The sequence below is a fragment of the Electrona antarctica genome, assembly GCF_951216825.1.
Source record: "Electrona antarctica genome assembly, chromosome: 13".
In the NCBI taxonomy this organism is placed as follows: domain Eukaryota; kingdom Metazoa; phylum Chordata; class Actinopteri; order Myctophiformes; family Myctophidae; genus Electrona; species Electrona antarctica.
This window is the reverse complement of record NC_136794.1, coordinates 51,229,068-51,253,138: the sequence shown is the minus strand read 5'-3', so window position 1 is coordinate 51,253,138 and position 24,071 is coordinate 51,229,068. Positions and strand designations below refer to the sequence as shown.

Sequence of the window (24,071 nt, the reverse complement as noted above, 5' to 3'; positions counted from 1 at the left end):
GGCATTCTTATATATGGCCTTTCACTTAGTAAGAGACCACACCTTCGCTCAAGATTAACAGTTTATTGAAACAGAATGAGATGAATGCGGAGTGGAGTGAGGAACCCAAGGTAGGGCGAGACTCAGGGTGGGGGCGTAGTCTCTGGAGCTGACGGTCATCTTTGCTCTGCTCGGAATGAGCGGTTGGTCGTCTCTGCTCCGTCACTGCCCCCCCTGGATTCCTAGAGAATCGAGGCGGAAGGAGGAGGTTGGGGTGGAGGAGGATGGTTGATTTTGAAGAATAGTGAAAATAGCCGATCTACAAGTGCAGTACTCACAACCCATGTTTGGTCTGTCGTGGAGCAGAACAAACAACTTGGTTGAGAGACCGCAGGTGTATTTATACTGTGGTGATTGCACTGGGGATTGGCCGGGTGATAATGAAAGGCAGGTGAGTTTGATAAGGAGGGAGGAGTTGTTGATAATGAGGGAGGAGTGGTTGATAATGAAGGAGCAGTGGTTAAGGTCAAGCGGAAGGAGGTCTCTTCTCCCGAAACTGCGTTGTATAAATACAACTTCCCTAATATTGATGAGGGATCTCCATCCCTGATGATGTCACAAGGTGACTATAACTAACTGACTAACTGACTGACAGTGACAGGACATTTATGTTTTCATAGTAAATGTGATGTGTGGTCGCTATTACAACATGGTTAAAAAAACATCCAAATACAAATAGAAAAAGGAAAGTGACACGGTCCATAATGTCAAAACCTCCGCAGTAGAAGACCTTCAACACTGAATGTTGCTCAACAGAGAAATGATGCTGATGTTCATAAAACCCTGGCTCCATATACCAACACTAAGCTCTCGTAACCTGATCGTATGAAGATAAATATCATACAATATATAACCTCTGACTGGGAGTTATAATGACATACTGAAGACTGAGCTCTGAGGAAGATGTGATGATGGTCTAAATACAGGAAAATCCTGGAAACTGAAGGAAAATCTCATACATTACAATTTGAATTGTAGATTGAGCTGAAAGGTCTGATGTGGTATGCTCTGAAAGTGTGCCCATGGGATATGCACTGATAGAAGCTGCACGTCCAAGAAAAAAATCACACCTGTGTGAACTGAGTGGTGTAAGGTCTTATATAGACTGATCAGCTGTGGTCTGACGTAATGTCTGACGTAATGAAATCACACCCGTGTGAACTGGGTGACCATAGCAACCATGCTCATTTTTTGGTACGAACAGACAGACAGACACACGTAAACTAACAAAGCCAGTTGTAGGAGTGGTTTACACCACTCAAAAACAGCTGTAGAGCTTCAGATATATTGATGAAGAAAATCATGGACCAGTGTCTTCAGTATGTCATCATAACGCTTAGTTTAGTGTCATCACTTTCATTTAATTAAATTAAAATAGGTGAACATTTTGGTCTGCTGTTCTGATTCTTTGTTTTGTCTGGCAGCTGCTTTATTTCCTTTAGAGGTTTACGGTAGCTTTTATGATGTTTATATAATACAAGAGCAGCCGACGATACAACTTCATCAACCTTCCTCATTGTCTCTGTTACTATTATCAACCTTATTCAGTCTTCTTGATGAGACTGCATGGTGCAGGCATACTCTCACTCTCAACATTTGCTGTTCTGACTGGTGTAGTTTGCTCAGCAACATGATACATGATAAGATATCTTTAATTTGAAGGAAAGTATATTTTCTGTATTTGGAGCCAGGGTTTTCATCATCATCATCATCATCATCTCTCTGTTGAGCACCATTTAGTATGTGTTGAAGGTCTTCTGCTTTGGGGTTTGTGACATTATGGATCTTGTTTCTTTACTTTTTCTAAATGTTTACCACAGATGATACAAATATTTGGATCCAATGTTTGTACATCACACTCCATTCTGGTAAAAAAGAAAAAGAAAAAAGAAAGACAAATACTTTTTGGTTCAGAATTCATCAATCAACTATGTTGTGTCCGACCGTACACTACTATAGTTAGGTACTATGCACAGTAACCATGCTGTTACAAGTGATACTAATGAACCATTCTGGTGAAACAGAGTCTGGGCTTTTCTATTATGCTACTGGACAGGATCTGTTACACTAAATGGAGCTTAAAGCTAGGTCACTCCAGCGAGCTAAATAGCTACTAGACTTGACAAGGTTCTTCTGCTCTTTTCACATTCCAAAATATTTGCTGTGTCAGTTCATGAAGAAACCCATATAGGCAACACGATGCAGATAGAGCAGATGGAGACAAATACTGTAAAAATTACTTTAATTGCATTGTTCCATAAGTCTTGTCTTATTAATACTGGTAGAACTTAAGACTTAAGACTTAACAGGACATGGGGGAAATATGAGAATTGATTGTGTTTGTTTTGTATAAGGGATGTGAAAAGTTACTGTACATTGCTTTTCTAAATAAAGTAAACAATACAAAATGAAAATTGTGAAAATTGTGGAGGGCAGAGATCCAGGAATCCTGAGTTGGTGTTTGCTAGACTCTCGCAGTAACTAATGACTTGCTGTTATGAGGATAACATTGATCATTGAGCACCCTCATCCAGGTCTGTGCTGTATAATAGTAGTTCTATTGTAGGCCTGCATTTCTCTGCAGTATTGTTGCAGCTGCAATATTCTTTTCACAATTTCTCAAGTTTGGGATTTCATACATTTTGGAACTTCTATTCAAGTCAATTTGTTATAATTATTCCACCATTGATAAGTGAAGTCAAAATAAAACTAGAAAGGTGCAATTCTGGGAAATTGCAAGTGTGGTTGCACTGACGTGAGTCACAAAGCATATAGGGACCTGGGAACTGAATTCCGTCTTACCGTTTGTATTCTATATTGTGATGTCATGTGAAGCATGACAAAAAGCTTCACTTTTCTGTTGTGCAAAAGTTAACACAAATCACACCTGTGTGAAGTGAGGGGAGCTAATATATTAAAGTCTAACTCATGTTGATTAGGTGATGTAATGGTGATGTGAAACAAACGGTGTAAACACATTAAATGCCATTAATAATAAAGAGACAATATGACGCAAATGTTCCCTTTATTGGCAATGGCGTTTAAAAAAAAACATTGAACAAAAAAAAACATTAAACCTCCCTCAAAAAGCACCTTGCTGGCAAAAAAATATCGGACAGAGAACAATAGTGTGTTGGTGTTGCCTAGAGCAACCACACTAACTAATACTGTCGATTTCATTAGGACTGTTTTATTCCCCCCATTTGGGACACAATTTACGTTTAGTGCCATAACTCCACAAGTATGCAAGCTACAATTACACAATTGGTATTGCTGGATACAGTAGAACCACACCATTCCTACAAGCCCTCATATGTGTTGACAATCCATGTCAGAGTCACTGCAAAGTAAAGAAGACACTATACAGATTTACATTTTCGCCTATTGTAGGTATGTGTTCAAATGACTATATCTCATATTTACATTCACATATTGACATTATTATTTTTCTAGAATGTAGAGGGATGTCCTGGCTTCCAATATGCCACATTCTAAACCTCTCAGAGCTTCCATTGTGAATCTACATGAGTTTATATGCCTTAATCCCCAGACGGACAGGCTGTATTTTTAGTTTGAGGTGTATGACTTTAAATATCAATTTCACCACTTTTACAGTAAAATATTTTTATACAAGAATCCATTTCATGTATGGGAGGCCTTAGAGATGAGGAAAAACTATGTTGTGTTTGGTCCTAAGCCCGGTAGGGGTATGCCAATTTCTGGGGGCCATTGTCACAGTACTAATAGCTGGTTTGCCTGGGGGGAAAAACAACACCATTGCTAATTAGTTATGTAACTTTTGCAACTTGTGGGGATTAGCATAACATTGGTCATGATAAAACCATACCAGCTATCACTGCAGCGAGTAGCCAACGCTATGCAGCGACAGCGTTATGTAGGTACAGTAGGCTATTTCACGGCTTTTAAGAGCTCCAAAACTGCGGAATGTTGACATATCGTGGTCTGGGGGGGTCGGACTGATGCCTGCTAGTTAAGCTAGTTTGCATCTGAGTTGTTCCACCGGGGCACCGGCGGTAAATAAAAAATAAAAAAGCGCCGATGCCAAATGAATGGTTAACGTTAACGTAACGTTGTATGAATGCAACGCCGTAGCATATCGTTAGTTCAAGTGAGGTAACGTTAACCTTTGCTAGAGATTGCGATATTTTTGGCGATGCAGATTGTTAACACATTCAAATAATATTGGTTATTATCATATTCTTCCATAATAAAGGACGAAAAAGGCGTCTTACCTCGTCCGCCTTCCGCCAATTGTGATGTCCCTCCGTTTTAAGTCTGGTCGTGATGTCCCTTCGTTTGAAGGGGATCCTAACCCTCGCCCTTGGCCCTACCCCTCGCTCCAAAGAGAATTGTGAACGCGCATCAGCAAGGGGAGGGGCTAAGGGCCATGGAGAAGGGGGGAATTGGGAAAGGGCCTTAGCCTCTCAGACCCATCTGAGCCACGGACCACCATTTGATGATACTTAGACTCTCAGACAGAAAACTAAATAATATCAGATCAAAATAACAATTCTTCTACATTCTCTAAATTGTGTAGACTCCTTGTAAATGAAGTAATGCAGATGTTTAACAATCATTTTACTCTTGAGCGTAAAATGCTCTCAAGAGTTAATAAGGCTCCATTTTGTTACCAACTCTCCATCGTTTAGCTTAGGACCACCTGGAACCCCCTCAAGGACCACCTGGAACCCCCTCAAGGACCACCTGGAACCCCCTCAAGGACCACCTGGAACCCCCTCAAGGACCACCTGGAACCCCCTCAAGGACCACCTGGAACACCCTCAAGGACCACCTGGAACCCCCCCAAGGACCACCTGGAACTCCCTCAAGGACCACCTGGAACCCCTCAAGGACCACCTGGAACCCCCTCAAGGACCACCTGGAACCCCCTCAAGGACCACCTGGAACCCCGTCAAGGACCACCTGGAACCCCGTCAAGGACCACCTGGAACCCCGTCAAGGACCACCTGGAACCCCTCAAGGACCACCTGGAACCCCCTCAAGGACCACCTGGAACCCCCTCAAGGACCACTGGTGGGCCCCGGACCACCTGGAACCCCCTCAAGGACCACTGGTGGGCCCCGGACCACCTGGAACCCCCTAAAGGACCACCTGGAACCCCCTAAGGACCACCTGGAACCCCCTCAAGGACCACCTGGAACCCCCTCAAGGACCACCTGGAACCCCCTCAAGGACCACCTGGAACCCCCTTAGGACCACCTGGAACCCCCTCCAGGACCACCTGGAACCCCCTCAAGGACCACCTGGAACCCCCTCAAGGACCACCTGGAACCCCCTAAAGGACCACCTGGAACCCCCTCAAGGACCACCTGGAACCCCCTCAAGGACCACCTGGAACCCCCTCAAGGACCACCTGGAACCCCCTCAAGGACCACCTGGAACCCCCTCAAGGACCACTGGTGGGCCCCGGACCACCTGGAACCCCCTCAAGGACCACTGGTGGGCCCCGGACCACCTGGAACCCCCTCAAGGACCACTGGTGGGCCCCGGACCACCTGGAACCCCCTCAAGGACCACTGGTGGGCCCCGGACCGCTGGTTGAAAACCACTGATCCTACCATAACATCCTTAATAAGGTTTGTGACCATACTATTAACAACCTAACCTGACTCCGCCAGATGGGGCAGCAGAGAGTACACAGGGTGGGAGCAGGAGGGGGAAACCCTGTGTACTCTCTGCTGCCCCATCTGGCGGAGTCAGGTTATTAACAACCTATATAAGGCAAAAATGTCAACATTTCATTATGGTTTATATAGCATGTGACGTCTCAAACTAGGGGTTTTCATGATTCTGAATCCATTCCAAGCATTAGTTTTACACAACAAAAAAAACACTCCTTGGGCTAAAAACAGCCATTTTTAGCCCAAGGATAAGACAATATTTTAGGCCAATAATAATAATAAAAAATATATATATATTTCCCACCTTCAACAAAAGCAGCATGTTGTCTGCCGGACTACATCCAAACCAACATACGCATAAAAACAACAAAATAAATTAACTGCAACAAAAACATTAAAAAAATAGCCCCTCCTTTCCAGTCCCCAAAACAGCCAAGTTGACACGGGTGTAAAATTCCCCCAAAAAAGGATTTATTTTTATATATGCATAGAAGGAAGACAATGGTTACAGTATATTGACCTCAGGAAGACAATGGTTACAGTATATTGACCTCAGGGTGGGTAAAACCCCCTAACTACAAAACAAATGATTCTTATACCAATTAAAGCCTTACCTAACACAACCCCCTGGTTTGGTCTTTAGACCGGCTAGTTTCACAACATTTATCTGAGGCTCAAACTAAATCTTAACACCTCCTTAACTCCTACGTGTTGTTAAGGAGTAGTTGAAGCATGTTGTCTGTTCCTTCAGTCATTGGTTTCCTCCATGTCTGGACACAGCTCTGAAACACACACACACACACACAGAACAATGATTTTTAAAAGGATGTTTTTTAAACTATTTAACTCAAGCCAAATGTGTCTGGAAGTTTGACAACCCTATACACACAGTAGGCCTACAGTATATGGTAATGCGGTGCAGTGGTGCCATCTTGTGGCTACTTCTGCAACATACACGGTGTGTAGATCCATGTTTTTGGCTTATGGTTCTCAACCTTAGTTTCAGCCCAATTTAGACATTTGAACTGTGAACTTGTAGATCTGTTATTTTCACTATGCAGTAATGGCCTTTTTATTTATTTTTATTTTATTTTTATTTTTGGGGGGGGGGGGGGGGGGTACTTATAAGTCCTAATTGTCACATTACTGTAATCTGGGGACGCGCTGGACTCCTGTCCCACCGGGTGAGAACCATTGTTTTATATCACTGTGTGTGTGTGCGTGTGTGCGTGCGTGCGTGCGTGCGTGCGTGCGTGCGTGCGTGCGTGCACAGACCTGTGTCCTCGTCAGAACGGTGGTAGTTCTGTGGGAAGTTCAGACATCCGACCTGCTGCTTAAAGACCTCCAGATCCTTCTGCTCCATGGTTCCTGTCCGCGCTGCGGAGAGAGGACTCATTTTAATGTAACACACTGTAGAGAGAGGACTCATTTGAATGTAACACACTGTGGAGAGAGGACTCATTTTAATGTAACACGCTGTAGAGAGAGGACTCATTTTAATGTAACACGCTGTAGAGAGAGGACTCATTTTAATGTAACACGCTGTAGAGAGGACTCATTTTAATGTAACACGCTGTAGAGAGGACTCATTTTAATGTAACACGTGGTTCCTGAGGAGAGAGGACTCATTTTAATGTAACACGCTGTAGAGAGAGAGGACTCATTTTAATGTAACACACTGTAGAGAGAGGACTCATTTTAACTCATTCCCTGTCAAAGACGACTTTTGCCTTTTCTTTTTTGTTTTTAGTTTTTACACTCGATGGCGCCGATGATTCACCGTTTGAGTTTTATACCAGGAATCAGGAATTCACATGGTCACGAAAACACTACAGCTCCTGTCCACTAGAGGGAGACAGAGTCCTCACACGTTACAGCATTTAACACTTGCATGACTGAAGTAAGCCACCGACCACACAAGCTGAATTCACGTCAAAAATACTGTTTATTTTCCCTGTGATGTTATTGGCTACTGTCTCCACACGCTGTGATGTTATTGGCTACTGTCTCCACACGCTGTGATGTTATTGGCTACTGTCTCCACACGCTGTGATGTTATTGGCTACTGTCTCCACACGCTTTGTTCCCCCCACCCCCATATTTAGGAAATGTTTCAGATGGGGAAAAAAATAATAAAAAAGGACGTTTTTAATCGAACAATTAGGAAAAGTCAAGGAAGGGGAACCTTCTGATGGCTTCACAGGCCCGCTGGCCTAGCGGTCCAGGCGCATTATGCCACATATAGGCTCTGGCGTGTCGCGTGTTCGAGTCCCGTTCATGACGACCTTTGCTGCATGTCTCTCTCTCTCTCTCTCTCTCTCTCTCTCTCTCTCTGACACTGGTGCTCCCGTCCACTAGAGGGAGACAGAGTCCACCCCCACGTTAGAGCATTTAAAAACACAGCTCCCGTCCACTCCCACGTTAAGGATTGTCTAAAACGCACCTGTATCGTTCCACTTCCTCGTCCACCACTACCACTGCATTTTCGAAGGACGATAACAAAGCAACACATGGACCGTTTGACAAACTTCCGCAAACGCACAGCAGAATGCTCCGTGACTATCAACGGTCGGGGGAATGATCTTAGCGGAGAAAAGTATTCTGTGACTACGTAACGTGCTGACATTCCCTCCGTTGCTTCACTCTTCTGCTCTCACCACACGTGTACGTATGTGGCTCTGCAGCGAGCTAAACATAGCTTCTGTTAACAAAGCAGCCGAGACAGGAGCTGAACTGGACACATCTCTGGGAAATTATTACCAGTATGTTTGTTTTTTTACAGTTTTAGTGGGCTCACTGTTTTTGTTCAGTTTTAGTTTAGAGGACTATGTTTATTTTCTCATTTTCGATTTCTAGTCATGGCTACCAGTTCCCACCTGATGTTGTGTGGGAGTTCAGACTGCTCCAGACCGTACTGAATAACTGCTAGCTTGCATAATATCTTGAGGCTAGGACTGAAGTCTAAGACATACAGGTCACCTGATCTGTTGTCTGCTCCAAAGAGGATGATACGATCTCCCATCATGCAACAGCACATATTCTTCATCTCATGTGGGTGTTTCCCCTTGGGCTCAACCTTCTTCCAGGAGAAGGTTTCTGGGTTGAATTTCCACAGATCATTGAAGTACTGGTTATAGTTATTCCTGCCACCAAATAGGTAGAGCTCTCCATTGTAGGTAAAGGCTGAATGATAACAGCGTCTTTCTGGAAGAATCTGTGTAGAAGGTGTGTTCATCTACTGGTTGGTCTCTGTGTCAAACACTCTGATGCTGTTGTGGTACTGACCCCACCAACTCCTGCCCCCAAATACAAACATCTTTGTCCCGATGATGGTGAGAGAGTTACATGATGAAGTAAAAGGTAGAATTCCTCTGGTGTTAATTAAAGTCCAGACCATTGTGCTGGTGTCCAACTTGTAGATGTCATTAGTGCATCCAGTCTAGGTTAATCCTCCATGGATAAACATGACCTTCCCCATGACACAGGCTGAGTGGTAACTCCTCCCCTCTGGAACGGTCCCAGAAACCTGTGGTTCGAACCATGTGTGGGCGTCGACATCAAATGCATAAAGCACATTGCAGTAACCTTGGCTAGTCCTCCCTCCCCAGAGGTAGACAGTATATTCTATCAACACAGCTGTGTGGTCCCGGCGTCTGGAGGGAACCTCAAGGTGAGGTTCTCCTGTTCCATGTGTGACTGGGTTCAACTTCATCCAGCATAAAGACACTGTGTTTAAGACGTGTACTTCAATGTGATCTCTTCTCCTCTGGTTTCCAAAGCAGTAGATCTTGTGTCCGACCACCACAGAAGCCTGGTCCTTCCTATAGAATGTAGAATCTGCCCTTAATATAGTGGCTCCGTTAAAAACCAAAAAGAAATGCAACTCCAGAATAACACCTTGGATAAATGAGAATACACGCTCACTTAAGACACACTGTCGCAGAACAGAGCGTGTCTGGAGAAAAAATAAAAACACGATCAATCTAGAGACTCTTAAGATCTCAACAGCTGCCTACAACAGAGCTTTGCGCTTGGCTAGGCAGGCATATTTCTCGGCCATAAAAGAACAAGAAAAATGCAAAAGTACTATTTTCCACTATTGAACGTGTACTTAACCCTCCCCAGTCTTACAAGCAATCATTTCCCGCCTCTACTGCTAAGTGCAACGAGTTTGCATCCTTTTTTGATGCCAAAATCAATAACATTCGAGCTGGCATCATAAATGTAGCTGCTGCAAACACAGCAAATGTTGCCTCGCTTTTAAATATTGTTCGCCCTAGGGGAAGCCTGGCGTCTTTCCATACAGTCAAGGAAGAGGAACTCCGCAAGACCATAATGATGATGTCCTCATCCACATGTTCACTGGACGGTATTCCCACCCCCTTCCTCAAAGAGGTGCTAGAGTGTGTACTTGGAGAAATCCTGCAAATTGTAAACAGCTCCTTACAATCAGGCATCTTTCCTGACTCACTGAAGACGGCTGTAGTTAAGCCACTACTTAAGAAAAATAACCTTGATCCCTCTGTGTTGGGAAATTACAGACCAATTTCCAATCTCCCCTTTCTGGGCAAGGTAATAGAAAAAATCATCTTTCTCCAACTAGACATTTTTCTGCAGAACAATAATATACATAATAAATTTCAATCCGGTTTCAGAAAAGGGCACAGCACTGAAACGGCACTTGTAAAAGTAATCAATGATCTCAGGGTATCCGCCGACAAGAAACATGTGTCCGTTCTACTACTCCTGGACTTAACGGCCGCTTTCGATACAATTGATCACTCAATTTTATTACAACGTCTCGAGCACTTGATAGGCCTCTCAGGCACGGCCTTATCCTGGTTCTCCTCGTACCTATCAGGAAGAAGCTATTTTGTCAGCCTAGCCGACTTTGTATCGGACACGCACAATATTGATTCCGGTATTCCACAGGGCTCAATCCTTGGTCCTCTATTGTTCTCCCTCTATATATTGCCACTGGGAGAACTCATTAGCGCCCTCGGAGTGAATTACCACTTCTATGCGGACGATACGCAGCTGTATCTTTCCGTAGCCCCTGATGACCCCTCTGCCCTTGACCCACTGCTATCCTGTCTGTCCAACATTAAATGCTGGATGAGTGAGAACTTTCTCCAACTGAACGAGGATAAGACAGAAGTTCTTATAATTGGCTCTAATGAGCAAAAAGAATTGATAAAAATAAACTCGGTAACCTAAATGTAGGAAGTAAGTCGACAGTAAAGAACCTAGGGGTTATTATCGACTCAGATCTGAATTTTAATGCGCACATTAATCAAGCTACCAAGACAGCTTTCTTTCATCTTCGAAACATCGCACGTATTAGAGCATATTTATCTTTAGATGATGCTAAAACATTGGTCCATGCCTTTGTCTTTTCTCGATTAGATTACTGTAATGCCCTCCTCTCAGGCCTGCCAAAGAAATCAACGGATAGACTCCAACTTGTTCAAAATGCGGCTGCTAGAGTGTTAACTAGAACTAAAATGAGAGAACACATTACTCCAGTTCTATCATCACTGCATTGGCTCCCAGTGGTTTTTAGAATAGATTTTAAAATTCTTTTACTTGTTTATAAATCCCTAAATGGTCTTGCACCTTCGTACCTCCGTGACTGCCTACCTAGATATGTCCCTAACCGCCCCCTCAGGTCCTCCACTGCTGGCCTGCTTGAAGTGCCTAAAAAAATGTGCACAAAAAAATATGGTGAGGCAGCTTTTTGCTTCTACGGCCCAACAGCCTGGAATAAATTACCATTCCAGCTCAGACACGCACCCTCTGTAGACATTTTTAAATCTCAACTCAAGACTCACCTCTTCACTCTTGCTTTTAGTTGAGTTTTAATATCTGCGTTCCTACTCTGTCCTGACTGATTTGCTGCATGTTGTGTTTTTATTTATTTTTTCTCTGTTTTTATACTTTTATTTTGTTCTTTGCCATTGTTCTATCATTTTAACTACTTGACTGTGTTTTATTGTATTCTATTTTTGTGTCCTGCCCTGTGAAGCACTTTGAGCTGCATTTATGTATGAAAGGTGCTATACAAATAAAGTTTATTATTATTATTATTATTATGTTCTCCTTCCAGATGTATCATCCAGTGAAACATTTCACACAGCAGCTCCACCGTCAATGAGTGTTGACAACTTATTTACAGATACAATTCTTAGGACGAGGGCAGCTCAGGTTTCCTTGTTGCAAGTCACTGACTGATGTTTAGTGCGTCTGACAATTATTTTTAAAGAACAATTATATGGTTGTGATGTCATTGCATGATTATGTCATATTGTTGTATTGCTAATGATATAATCTGATTGGCCAATTATTGTCAACCTATAATTTGATACGCTCCACATATGGCCAGACCTCATCAAACCCTGAACACTCAATACACCCTTAGAACTCCATATATGGAGCTGACCTGTTCTGACATTCCATATGTTGATTAGACCCCATCAAACCCTGTACACTCAATACACGTTCCACATATGGCCAGACCTCATCAAGCCCTGTACACTGAAGACACTGCCCCCACTGCCACTCTTAGATCTCCATATATGGAGTTGACCTGTTCTGACAGCCAGTGGACAAAATCAGAGACAAACGCCTCATGGTTGGAAGGAGATCTGGTTGTCGGAGAGAGAAATACCTGACTGACCTCCACTATGCGGATGATGTCGCCCTGCCCGCAGAGCACATACAATCTGCTCAGACGCTGCTCTTCTCATTTGAAGAAGTAGGACTCAAGTTAAAAAACGCCAAGAAAACGGAATATGGATGAGGACCCTACCCATCCTTATGGATGAGGGCCCTACTCATCCAAGTATTACATCAATGGATGGATCACACATTAACTCTTTCTTTCCCAAGTCTGTATATAAACGGACGTCGACGTATACTCCGTCTATATAATGGTTTAGTCCTACGGAAGCTTTTAACATTGGTCCGGTTCCTATAGCAACGCCCCACCGTTCCAACTATGGGATTGAAAATATATTCACAGTGCAAAGCAGTTGAAAGGAGGATTTTCAAGCCTCCATAAATCGGATTCTAGGATCGCTGTCCTTGGTCCATCCACATTTCTGATTTTTTTGTGCCTTTGTACCACAACGCTGCCGCCATGTAAAAGCTTCTGACAAGAGGTAAAGAGTGTGTGCGTGTTCCAATGATGCTAGAGTCAAGTGTGCGTAGCGAGAGTGTGTGGGGGGCGGGGGGTGGTGGGCACACTCCGACTTTTTTATGCTAACAGCGGTAGAGATAGTTAAGGATGTCGAGGACTTTAAATATCTGGGTTCATATCTGGCTGAAAGCAGAAAGAACATATCTGGTTTCATATGTGGCTGACAGCAGGAAGAACATATCTGGGTTCATATGTGGCTGACAGCAGGAAGAACATATCTGGGTTCATATGTGGCCGACAGCAGAAAGAACTGGGTTCATATGTGGCTGACAGCAGGAAGAACATATCTGGGTTAATTTGTGGCTGACAGCAGAAAGGACATATCTGGGTTCATATGTGGCTGACAGCAGGAAGAACATATCTGGGTTCATATGTGGCTGACAGCAGGAAGGACATATCTGGATTCATATGTGGCTGACAGCAGAAAGAACATATCTGGGTTCATATGTGGCTGACAGCAGAAAGAACATATCTGGGTTCATATGTGGCTGACAGCAGGAAGAACATATCTGGGTTCATATGTGGCTGACAGCAGGAAGGACATATCTGGGTTCATATGTGGCTGACAGCAGGAAGAACATATCTGGGTTCATATGTGGCTGACAGCAGGAAGGACATATCTGGGTTCATATGTGGCTGAAAGCAGAAAGAACATATCTGGGTTCATATGTGGCTGACAGCAGGAAGAACATATCTGGTTCATATGTGGCTGACAGCAGGAGGAACATATCTGGGTTCATATGTGGCCGACAGCAGGAAGAACATATCTGGGTTCATATGTGGCCGACAGCAGAAAGAACATATCTGGGTTCATATGTGGCTGAAAGCAGAAAGAACATATCTGGGTTCATATGTGGCTGACAGCAGGAAGAACATATCTGGGTTCATATGTGGCTGATGACAGAAAGGACATATCTGGGTTCATATGTGGCCGACAGCAGGAAGAACATATCTGGGTTCATATGTGGCCGACAGCAGGAAGAACATATCTGGGTTCATATGTGGCTGAAAGCAGAAAGAACATATCTGGGTTCATATGTGGCCGACAGCAGGAAGAACATATCTGGGTTCATATGTGGCTGAAAGCAGAAAGAACATATCTGGGTTCATATGTGGCTGACAGCAGGAAGACCATATCTGGGTTCATATGTGGCCGACAGCAGGAAGAACATATCTGGGTTCATATGTGGCTGAAAGCAGAAAGAACATATCTGGGTTCATATGTGGCTGAAAGCAGAAAGAACATATCTGGGTTCATATGTGGCCGACAGCAGGAAGAACATATCTGGGTTCATATGTGGCTGACAGCAGGAGAACATATCTGGGTTCATATGTGGCTGATGACAGAAAGGACATATCTGGGTTCATATGTGGCCGACAGCAGAAAGAACATATCTGGGTTCATATGTGGCTGACAGCAGAAAGAACATATCTGGGTTCATATGTGGCCGACAGCAGAAAGAACATATCTGGGTTCATTTGTGGCTGAAAGCAGAAAGAACATATCTGGGTTCATATGTGGCCGACAGCAGAAAGAACATATCTGGGTTCATTTGTGGCTGAAAGCAGAAAGAACATATCTGGGTTCATATGTGGCCGACAGCAGGAAGAACATATCTGGGTTCATTTGTGGCTGAAAGCAGAAAGAACATATCTGGGTTCATATGTGGCCGACAGCAGGAAGAACATATCTGGGTTCATATGTGGCTGATGGCAGAAAGGACATATCTGGGTTCATATGTGGCTGACAGCAGAAAGAACATATCTGGGTTCATATGTGGCTGATGGCAGAAAGGACATATCTGGGTTCATATGTGGCTGACAGCAGGAAGAACATATCTGGGTTCATATGTGGCTGATGACAGAAAGGACATATCTGGGTTCATATGTGGCTGAAAGCAGAAAGAACATATCTGGGTTCATATGTGGCTGACAGCAGGAAGAACATATCTGGGTTCATATGTGGCTGAAAGCAGAAAGAACATATCTGGGTTCATATGTGGCTGAAAGCAGAAAGAACATATCTGGGTTCATATGTGGCCGACAGCAGGAAGAACATATCTGGGTTCATATGTGGCTGACAGCAGAAAGAACATATCTGGGTTCATATGTGGCTGACAGCAGGAAGAACATATCTGGGTTCATATGTGGCTGACAGCAGGAAGAACATATCTGGGTTCATATGTGGCTGACAGCAGGAAGAACATATCTGGGTTCATATGTGGCCGACAGCAGGAAGAACATATCTGGGTTCATATGTGGCTGACAGCAGAAAGAACATATCTGGGTTCATATGTGGCTGACAGCAGGAAGAACATATCTGGGTTCATATGTGGCTGAAAGCAGAAAGAACATATCTGGGTTCATATGTGGCTGAATGCAGAAAGAACATATCTGGGTTCATATGTGGCCGACAGCAGGAAGAACATATCTGGGTTCATATGTGGCTGAAAGCAGAAAGAACATATCTGGGTTCATATGTGGCCGACAGCAGGAAGAACATATCTGGGTTCATATGTGGCTGACAGCAGGAAGAACATATCTGGGTTCATATGTGGCTGAAAGCAGAAAGAACATATCTGGGTTCATATGTGGCTGAAAGCAGAAAGAACATATCTGGGTTCATATGTGGCCGACAGCAGGAAGACCATATCTGGGTTCATATGTGGCTGACAGCAGGAAGACCATATCTGGGTTCATATGTGGCTGAAAGCAGAAAGAACATATCTGGGTTCATATGTGGCCGACAGCAGGAAGAACATATCTGGGTTCATATGTGGCCGACAGCAGAAAGAACATATCTGGTTCATATGTGGCTGCAACAAACTCCTCAGAGTCTGGCAGTCCAGCGTTTCCACCTCCACCAAGGTTTCTTTCTTCAGGGCCCGTGTTGAAAGCATCCTATTATATGGTGCTGAGACATGGACTACGAAGAAGGAAGTACAGGACCGGCTTGATGCCACATTATACAAGACTCCTCATGTGTGTTGAACTGCCGCCTATAACAACAACCGTAGCACGTCGTAGAGCGATCTGTGCTGGTCACTGCTACTGCTACAAGGACCTCTGCTGGTCACTGCTACCGCTACAAGGACCTCTGCTGGTCACTGCTACCGCTAGAAGGACCTCTGCTGGTCACTGCTACTGCTACAAGGACCTCTGTTGGTCACTGCTACCGCTACAAGGACCTCTGCTGGTCACTGCTACTGCTACAAGGACCTCTGCTGGTCACTGCTACTGCTCCAAGGACCTCTGCTGGTCACTGCTACCGCTCCAAGGACCTCTGCTGGTCACTGCTACCGCTACAAGGACCTCTGCTGGTCACTGCTACTGCTACAAGGACCTCTGCTGGTCACTGCTACTGCTCCAAGGACCTCTGCTGGTCACTGCTACCGCTCCAAGGACCTCTGCTGGTCACTGCTACCGCTACAAGGATCAAGTCACATCAGATATCCTGCTATGGCGGCTCCCCCAGTCGTCCAGAGGAACCAGGCCTCATACATATCCTGACACAAACTTCAGGGACACATGAAGGACTGACATTCCAAGACCTGCACTGCGCAACAAGCATGGAATACGGGTGATTATATTACAGGAAACTCCCGTTAAACTTTCCAACAAACTCTGGTAAACTCCCGAATTGTACCATCACACCTGTATATTACTGTATATTACTGTATATGCTGCTAAACTTGAGGTTTACGGGCAAAATACAGTGACCATAATTGCCCGTTAACTCCTCTTTTCACGCAGTGCTGGGAGCAGCGATGGCTGACAGGACCCGATGGAAAGACGTGGCATCTAAAATCTCCACGCCAGGCAAAGGACGATGATGATGAGAGTCGTCTCCCACATTAAGGATTGTATCGTTCCACTTCCTCGTCCACCGTTGCATTTTTAAAGGACGATAACAAAGCAACGCATGGACCGTTTGACAAACTCTGTTTTTTTATTGTTTTGCGGACTCACAGCAAAATGCTCCGTGACTATCAACGGTTGGGGGAATGATCTTAGCGGTGAAAAGTATTCTGTGACTACGTAACGTGCTGACATTCCCGCCGTTGTTTCACTCTTCTGCTCTCACCACACGTGTACGTATGTGGCTCTGCAGCGAGCTAAACATAGCTTCTGTTAACAAAGCAGCCGAGACAGGAGCTGAACTGGACACATCTCTGTGAAACGATTGTTATTTTTTTACCGTTTTGTGTAATTTAGTGGGCTCACTGTTTTTGTTCAGTTTAAGTTTTTGTTTAGAGGACTGTGTTTATTTTCTCAGCTGCTGTTGCTAGTCATGGCTGCCAGTTCCCGCCTGATGTCGTGTCGGAGTTCAGACTGATCCAGACCGTACTGAATAACTGCTAGCTTACATAATGTCTTGAGGCTAGGACTGAGGTCTAAGACAACAGGTCACGTGGTCTATTGTATGCTCCAAAGAGGATGACACGATCTCCCACCATGCAACAGCACATATTCTTCATCCTATGTAGGCGTTTCCCCTTGGGCTCGACCTTCTTCCAGAAGAAGGTCTCTGGGTTGAATGTCCACAGATCATTGAAGTAATGGTCATTGTTATCATTACAGCCACCAAATATGTACAGCTCTCCATTGTATGTAAAGGCTGAATGACCCATGCGTCCTTCTGGAAGAGGATGTGCAAAAGGTGTGTTCATCCACTGGTTGGTCTCTGTGTCAAACACTCTGATGGTCTTGTAGTACTGACCCCACCCCCTCCTCCAGCCCCCAAATACAAACATCTTTGTCCCGATGATGGTAGCAGAGTGACGTTCTGAAACAGGAGGTGGAGTTCCTCTGGTGTTGATTAAAGACCAGACCATTGTGCTGGTGTCCAACTTGTAGATGTCATTAGTGTGTCCAGTCAGCTGGGTGAATCCTCCATGGATAAACATGACCTTCTCCAAGACACAGGCTGAGTGGTTCCACCTCCACTCTGGAACGGTCCCAGAAACCTGTGGTTTGAACCAGAGCCATATAATAGAAGAGTTGCGTTATTGAGGGGGCACAGAACAGCCCGGTCACGTGATCCCGGAAGCGCTCGGGCGCACAGCTGTGCTCTCATGGAGAGCCTGATTAGGGACCCCAGGCTGTCCTGTCCCTAATCAGGCTCTCCGTCTTTTTAGCAAATCTAGAACTTCCTGTTTGAGAGCTAGCAAATTTAAGACATCCGGTTGCTTTCAGAATAAAAGCGTCGTAAATTAAATAATTATTACATTACATTATTAGTATTATTATTACATTACAGTTATGGTGAAGACACACATTATGTTTCTGTGTAAAAATAAGTAATTAAATAACGTAAAAAAGTTGTAAACTGTATGCCTTTTTCTTTCCATTGAAAGTGTACACTGTTATATTAGCAATGATTAATTAAAAGGTATTTAAATTTGCTAGCTCTCAAACAGGAAGTTCTAGGTTTGCCAAAAAGACGGAGCCATGTGGATCCATGCAGTCTGTCAACATCCGGCGCAGGAACTGTCCCTAATCGGCGTCCCCAGTAGCGCTAGATGCCGCCATTACGCAGGCCCCATGAAGTCAACGGAGTTTGCAGAACTCTGTCTTTTCTAAGGCTCTGGTTTGAACCATCTGTGGGCGTCGACATCAAATGCATGAAGCACGTTGCAGTAATGTGGGTATTTCTTTGTACCCTCCCCAGAGGTAGACAGTCAGTATATTCTTTGTACCCTCCCCAGAGGTAGACAGTCAGTATAGGGTATTTCTTTGTACCCTCCCCAGAGGTAGACAGTCAGTATATTCTATCAGCACAGCTGTGTCACCGTAGCGCCTGGAGGGAACCTCAAGGTGAGGTTCTCCTGTTCCATTTGTGGCTTGGGTCAACTTCCTCCAACATAAAGACCCTGTGTACAAGACGTGTACTTCAATGTGATCACTTCTCCACTGGTCTCCTCCAAAGCAGAGGATCTCGTGTCCGACCACCACAGCAGCAGCCTGGTCCTTCCTATGTTCTCCTTCCAGATGTATCGTCCAGTGAAACATTTCACACAGCATTTCAACACACGTGTTCCACACCCCCACAGTGCCTGGTGTCAAGTCGGTCGGACCCACAGTTGTCCAGAACCGCCACAAAATACGTCTGCCCGGGCTCTGGACAGGGCCCCTGCCCAGACATCACAGTGATTGTTCTGACATCTGCATAGACTCCATATTTGGCCATGCCTGACAAATAACTCCATTTATGGGCATAAAAGGGACACAGACATAACTAGATGCACTCTGTCGAGCTGCCAACTTGCGCATTGCGCACAAGTAGGCCATGTATGGCCTCTCTGTCTGGGTACGACTGCTGCTCTGAGTCCTAGAGCTCTCTGGGTACGACTGCTGCTCTGAGTCCTAGAGCTCTCTGGGTACGACTGCTGCTCTGAGTCCTAGAGCTCTCTGCTCTCTGTCTGGGTACGACTGCTGCTCTGAGTCCTAGAGCTCTCTGCTGTCTGTCTGGGTACGACTGCTGCTCTGAGTCCTAGAGCTCTCTGCTCTCTGTCTGGGTACGACTGCTGCTCTGAGTCCTAGAGCTCTCTGCTGTCTGTCTGGGTACGACTGCTGCTCTGAGTCCTAGAGCTCTCTGCTGTCTGTCTGGGTACGACTGCTGCTCTGAGTCCTAGAGCTCTCTGCTGTCTGTCTGGGTACGACTGCTGCTCTGAGTCCTAGAGCTCTCTGCTGTCTGTCTGGGTACGACTGCTGCTCTGAGTCCTAGAGCTCTCTGCTCTCTGTCTGGGTACGACTGCTGCTCTGAGTCCTAGAGATCTCTGCTGCTGTCTGGGTACGACTGCTGCTCTGAGTCCTAGAGCTCTCTGCTGCTGTCTGTCTGGGTACGACTGCTGCTCTGAGTCCTAGAGCTCTCTGCTGTCTGTCTGGGTACGACAGCTGCTCTGAGTCCTAGAGCTCTCTGCTGCTGTCTGTCTGGGTACGACTGCTGCTCTGAGTCCTAGAGCTCTCTGCTGTCTGTCTGGGTACGACTGCTGCTCTGAGTCCTAGAGCTCTCTGCTCTCTGTCTGGGTACGACTGCTGCTCTGAGTCCTAGAGCTCTCTGCTGCTGTCTGTCTGGGTACGACTGCTGCTCTGAGTCCTAGAGCTCTCTGCTGCTGTCTGTCTGGGTACGACTGCTGCTCTGAGTCCTAGAGCTCTCTGCTGCTGTCTGGGTACGACTGCTGCTCTGAGTCCTAGAGCTCTCTGCTGCTGTCTGTCTGGGTACGACTGCTGCTCTGAGTCCTAGAGCTCTCTGCTGCTGTCTGTCTGGGTACGACTGCTGCTCTGAGTCCTAGAGCTCTCTGCTGCTGTCTGGGTACGACTGCTGCTCTGAGTCCTAGAGCTCTCTGCTGCTGTCTGTCTGGGTACGACTGCTGCTCTGAGTCCTAGAGCTCTCTGCTGTCTGTCTGGGTACGACTGCTGCTCTGAGTCCTAGAGCTCTCTGCTGTCTGTCTGGGTACGACTGCTGCTCTGAGTCCTAGAGCTCTCTGCTGTCTGTCTGGGTGCGACTGCTGCTCTGAGTCCTAGAGCTCTCTGCTCTCTGTCTGGGTACGACTGCTGCTCTGAGTCCTAGAGCTCTCTGCTCTCTGTCTGGGTACGACTGCTGCTCTGAGTCCTAGAGCTCTCTGCTGCTGTCTGTCTGGGTACGACTGCTGCTCTGAGTCCTAGAGCTCTCTGCTGCTGTCTGTCTGGGTACGACTGCTGCTCTGAGTCCTAGAGCTCTCTGCTGTCTGTCTGGGTACGACTGCTGCTCTGATACCCAGCCGATTGCTGTTCTTGGTCCCTGATTGGCCAAGCGACGCCACCAACATGCACAGCCGATTACAGCATTTACAACTTCCATCGTTCCAATTAGGCCAGTGCCCAACGGGCACCGCTATAGTACTAATACATTAACTTCATGTATCTTCATTATAAATAATAATAAATTAACATAATAAATTGAAGGATGCATCCTCATTTGAATAAATTATAATAAATTAACATAATAAATTGAAGGATGTATCCTCATTATAATAAATTATAATAAATTAACATACTAAATTGAAGGATGTATCCTCATTATAATAAATTATAATAAATTAACATACTAAATTGAAGGATGTATTCTCATTATAATAAATTAACATACTGAATTGAAGGATGTATCCTCATTATAATAAATTATAATAAATTAACATACTGAATTGAAGGATGTATCATTATAATACATTATAATAAATTAACATACTAAATTGAAGGATGTATCTTCCGGTGACGTCTCCGTTCCGGAAGGTGTCGGTCCAGAGCAGGCAGCCGTCACATGACCTGATCATGTGACCCTTATGGTCCGACAGGTTCTCTGGGGAGGGGGGGGGGGGGGGGAGGGGGGTCAAAAGGTCAAATGACGGATTTCACAATCCATTCACTCAATCAATCAATCTGCCACTATGTGTACAATGACATTATGTCATGTCAATCAATAAGTCACTCTGTATGTCTGTAGGCCCACAACAGTAGATCACTGTATGTGATGTAAAGTGATCTATAAATGATGTAAAGTGATCTATAAATGATGTAAAGTGATCTATAAATGATGTAAAGTGATCTATAAATGATGTAAAGTGATCTATAAATGATGTAAAGTGATCTATAAATGCACCATTTATTTATTTACCATGTATGGATTTACCACTTCTGGTGTTATTCACCCATGCAACTACAGCAGCCGTCCACTAGGTGGAGCCATTTCCTAAGGTACTTTTATGGTTTTGTAATTGTCCACATTTCTACCTCCATATACGTTCTTGTGTGTCTGTTGATTGATTGATTGATTGATTGATTGATTGATGTATTGATTGATTGTCAACCTTCATAAATATATGCTTCCCCCCTTTTTTCCCTTTTTTGCCGATGGGTAGACAGACAGACAGACAGACAGACAGACAGACAGACAGGTACTCACTGTGGAACATGGTTGCCACTCCAGACATGGTGGCGTTTGCTTCACCGTAAATACAGCGATTACTGTAGAAACAGGAGTTACATGTTATCGTCATGCATGTAGAAACATGTTAACTCTAGAAACATGTTAACTCTACATGTAGAAACATGTTAACTCTACTGTTTTCTGCTCACTGTTTCTCTGCAGACATTACTCTATAAGCCATATCTCCAAAACTGGTGGGTCAAACTGAACAACCATCATCATGTCAATTTGAAGCTATGATTCCCTGCTTTCACATGACATGAAAACGAAAATTCAAAATAATCCAATGGCAGTCCCTCAGTCAAATGTAGTCACACATGTTAACTCTACATGTAGAAACAGGAGTTACATGTTAACTCACACACAACCAACTTTAAAATAAGTGGAGTCATGGTACTTTACATATTCTTCACGGCACTCTTCGTATCAGACTCACGGGTCTGGGTCTCCCCAGAGCATGGTGACTGGGTTAGGGGTCTGAGGGTACTCACAAGGTCTGGGTCTCCCCAGAGCATGGTGACTGGGTTAGGGTTGGGTTAGGGGTACGGTTGGGTTAGGGGTCAGAGGGTTAGGGGTCAGAGGTTACTCACAAGCAGTGGTCTCCCCAGCGCATGGTGACTGGGTCAGGGTTGGGTTAGGGGTACGGTTGGGTTAGGGGTCAGAGGGTTAGGGGTCAGAGGTTACTCACAAGCAGTGGTCTCCCCAGCGCATGGTGACTGGGTCAGGGTTGGGTTAGGGGTACGGTTGGGTTAGGGGTCAGAGGGTTAGGGGTCAGAGGTTACTCACAAGCAGTGGTCTCCCCAGCGCATGGTGACTGGGTCAGGGTTGGGTTAGGGGTACGGTTGGGTTAGGGGTCAGAGGGTTAGGGGTCAGAGGTTACTCACAAGCAGTGGTCTCCCCAGCGCATGGTGACTGGGTCAGGGTTGGGTTAGGGGTACGGTTGGGTTAGGGGTCAGAGGGTTAGGGGTCAGAGGTTACTCACAAGCAGTGGTCTCCCCAGCGCATGGTGACCATCTGGCTGTGGTTGGTGGAACTCAGGGCGATCCAGGAGGTCTTCAGGGACCCGAGAGCCTGGTGGTACAGCTCAGGGGCCCCGGAGCCCAGCACGTAGATCCATTTACCAAAGATCTGCAATGTTAACACATAGATCCATTTACCATAGACCTGCACCGTCAACACTCAACACATAGATCCATTTACCAAAGATCTGCAATGTCAACACATAGATCCATTTACCAAAGATCTGCAATGTTAACACATAGATCCATTTACCAAAGATCTGCAATGTCAACACATAGATCCATTTACCATAGATCTGCAATGTCAATACATAGATCCATTTACCAAAGATCTGCAATGTCAACACATAGATCCATTTACCAAAGATCTGCACCGTCAACACATAGATCCATTTACCATAGACCTGCACCGTCAACACTCAACACATAGATCCATTTACCTGATTAGATTAGATCTACGTCAGAAAGTCAGACAGACGTTGACCCTACGACTGTGCTGTGTGGAACAACAAGCTTCTAAAGCTTCTAAGCTTCTATTATTTTATGATGTACTATCGTCCTATACTAGACCCCAAGAAATTGCATCTGGCCACAAAATATCACAGGATCTACTGAATGTGAAGGTAGTCATATTCAGTTCGTCACATTCAGTAGATCCTGTGATCTTTTGTGGCCAGGTGTAATTCCCTGGGGTCTAGTAGGACTATAGTAAACAATAAAAAAAAGAAATCGCTATAACATTCTGTGCAAAAATACATAGTTAGCCCCATGTTCGAATGCCCCCCGCCCATGTCAAAAATAGCTAAAATCGCTAAATGAAAAAAAAATGAACACTCATATTTTAGTCTCTCTAATAACAACCTGAAACATGAACCTTAGGTTCCCTAACCCTAACCAGATGTCCCTCTTTGTGTGGGACAAAGCAAAGCAAAGTAAAGCAAAGTTACTATATTTACCCAGGGTAACTGGACTAAGCATCAGATACTTGTTTACAGCCAGGCCCTGCTCATAGAACATTTCATGCTAGTGGTTCAATGCCTTGCTCAAGGGCACTTCAGCGGTGGTAATTTTTAACGTGCCGGTCCGGGGATACGAACTGGCGACCTTCCGGTATCAAGACCGCTCCGCAAACCATTCGGCCACCGCTGCCACAGTCCAAGACTTTTCAGGCGTCCCACAAATTG

The 24,071-nt window shown here is 45.0% G+C and overlaps 1 protein-coding gene across 1 annotated transcript; it reads right to left on the bottom strand.

The window, feature by feature from the left end:
• Positions 1-6,334: 6,334 nt before the first annotated feature.
• On the bottom strand, positions 6,335-23,757 carry LOC306935042 (uncharacterized protein; the record flags this gene model as incomplete). Its single annotated transcript, XM_079517865.1, has 6 exons — positions 6,335-6,484; positions 6,978-7,079; positions 21,131-21,241; positions 21,845-21,906; positions 22,851-22,996; positions 23,749-23,757. The coding sequence occupies 6 exons, from the start codon at positions 23,755-23,757 to the stop codon at positions 6,450-6,452; spliced, it is 465 nt and encodes a 154-aa protein (XP_079373991.1). The 3' UTR covers positions 6,335-6,449.
• Between the last annotated feature and the right edge of the window lie 314 nt (positions 23,758-24,071).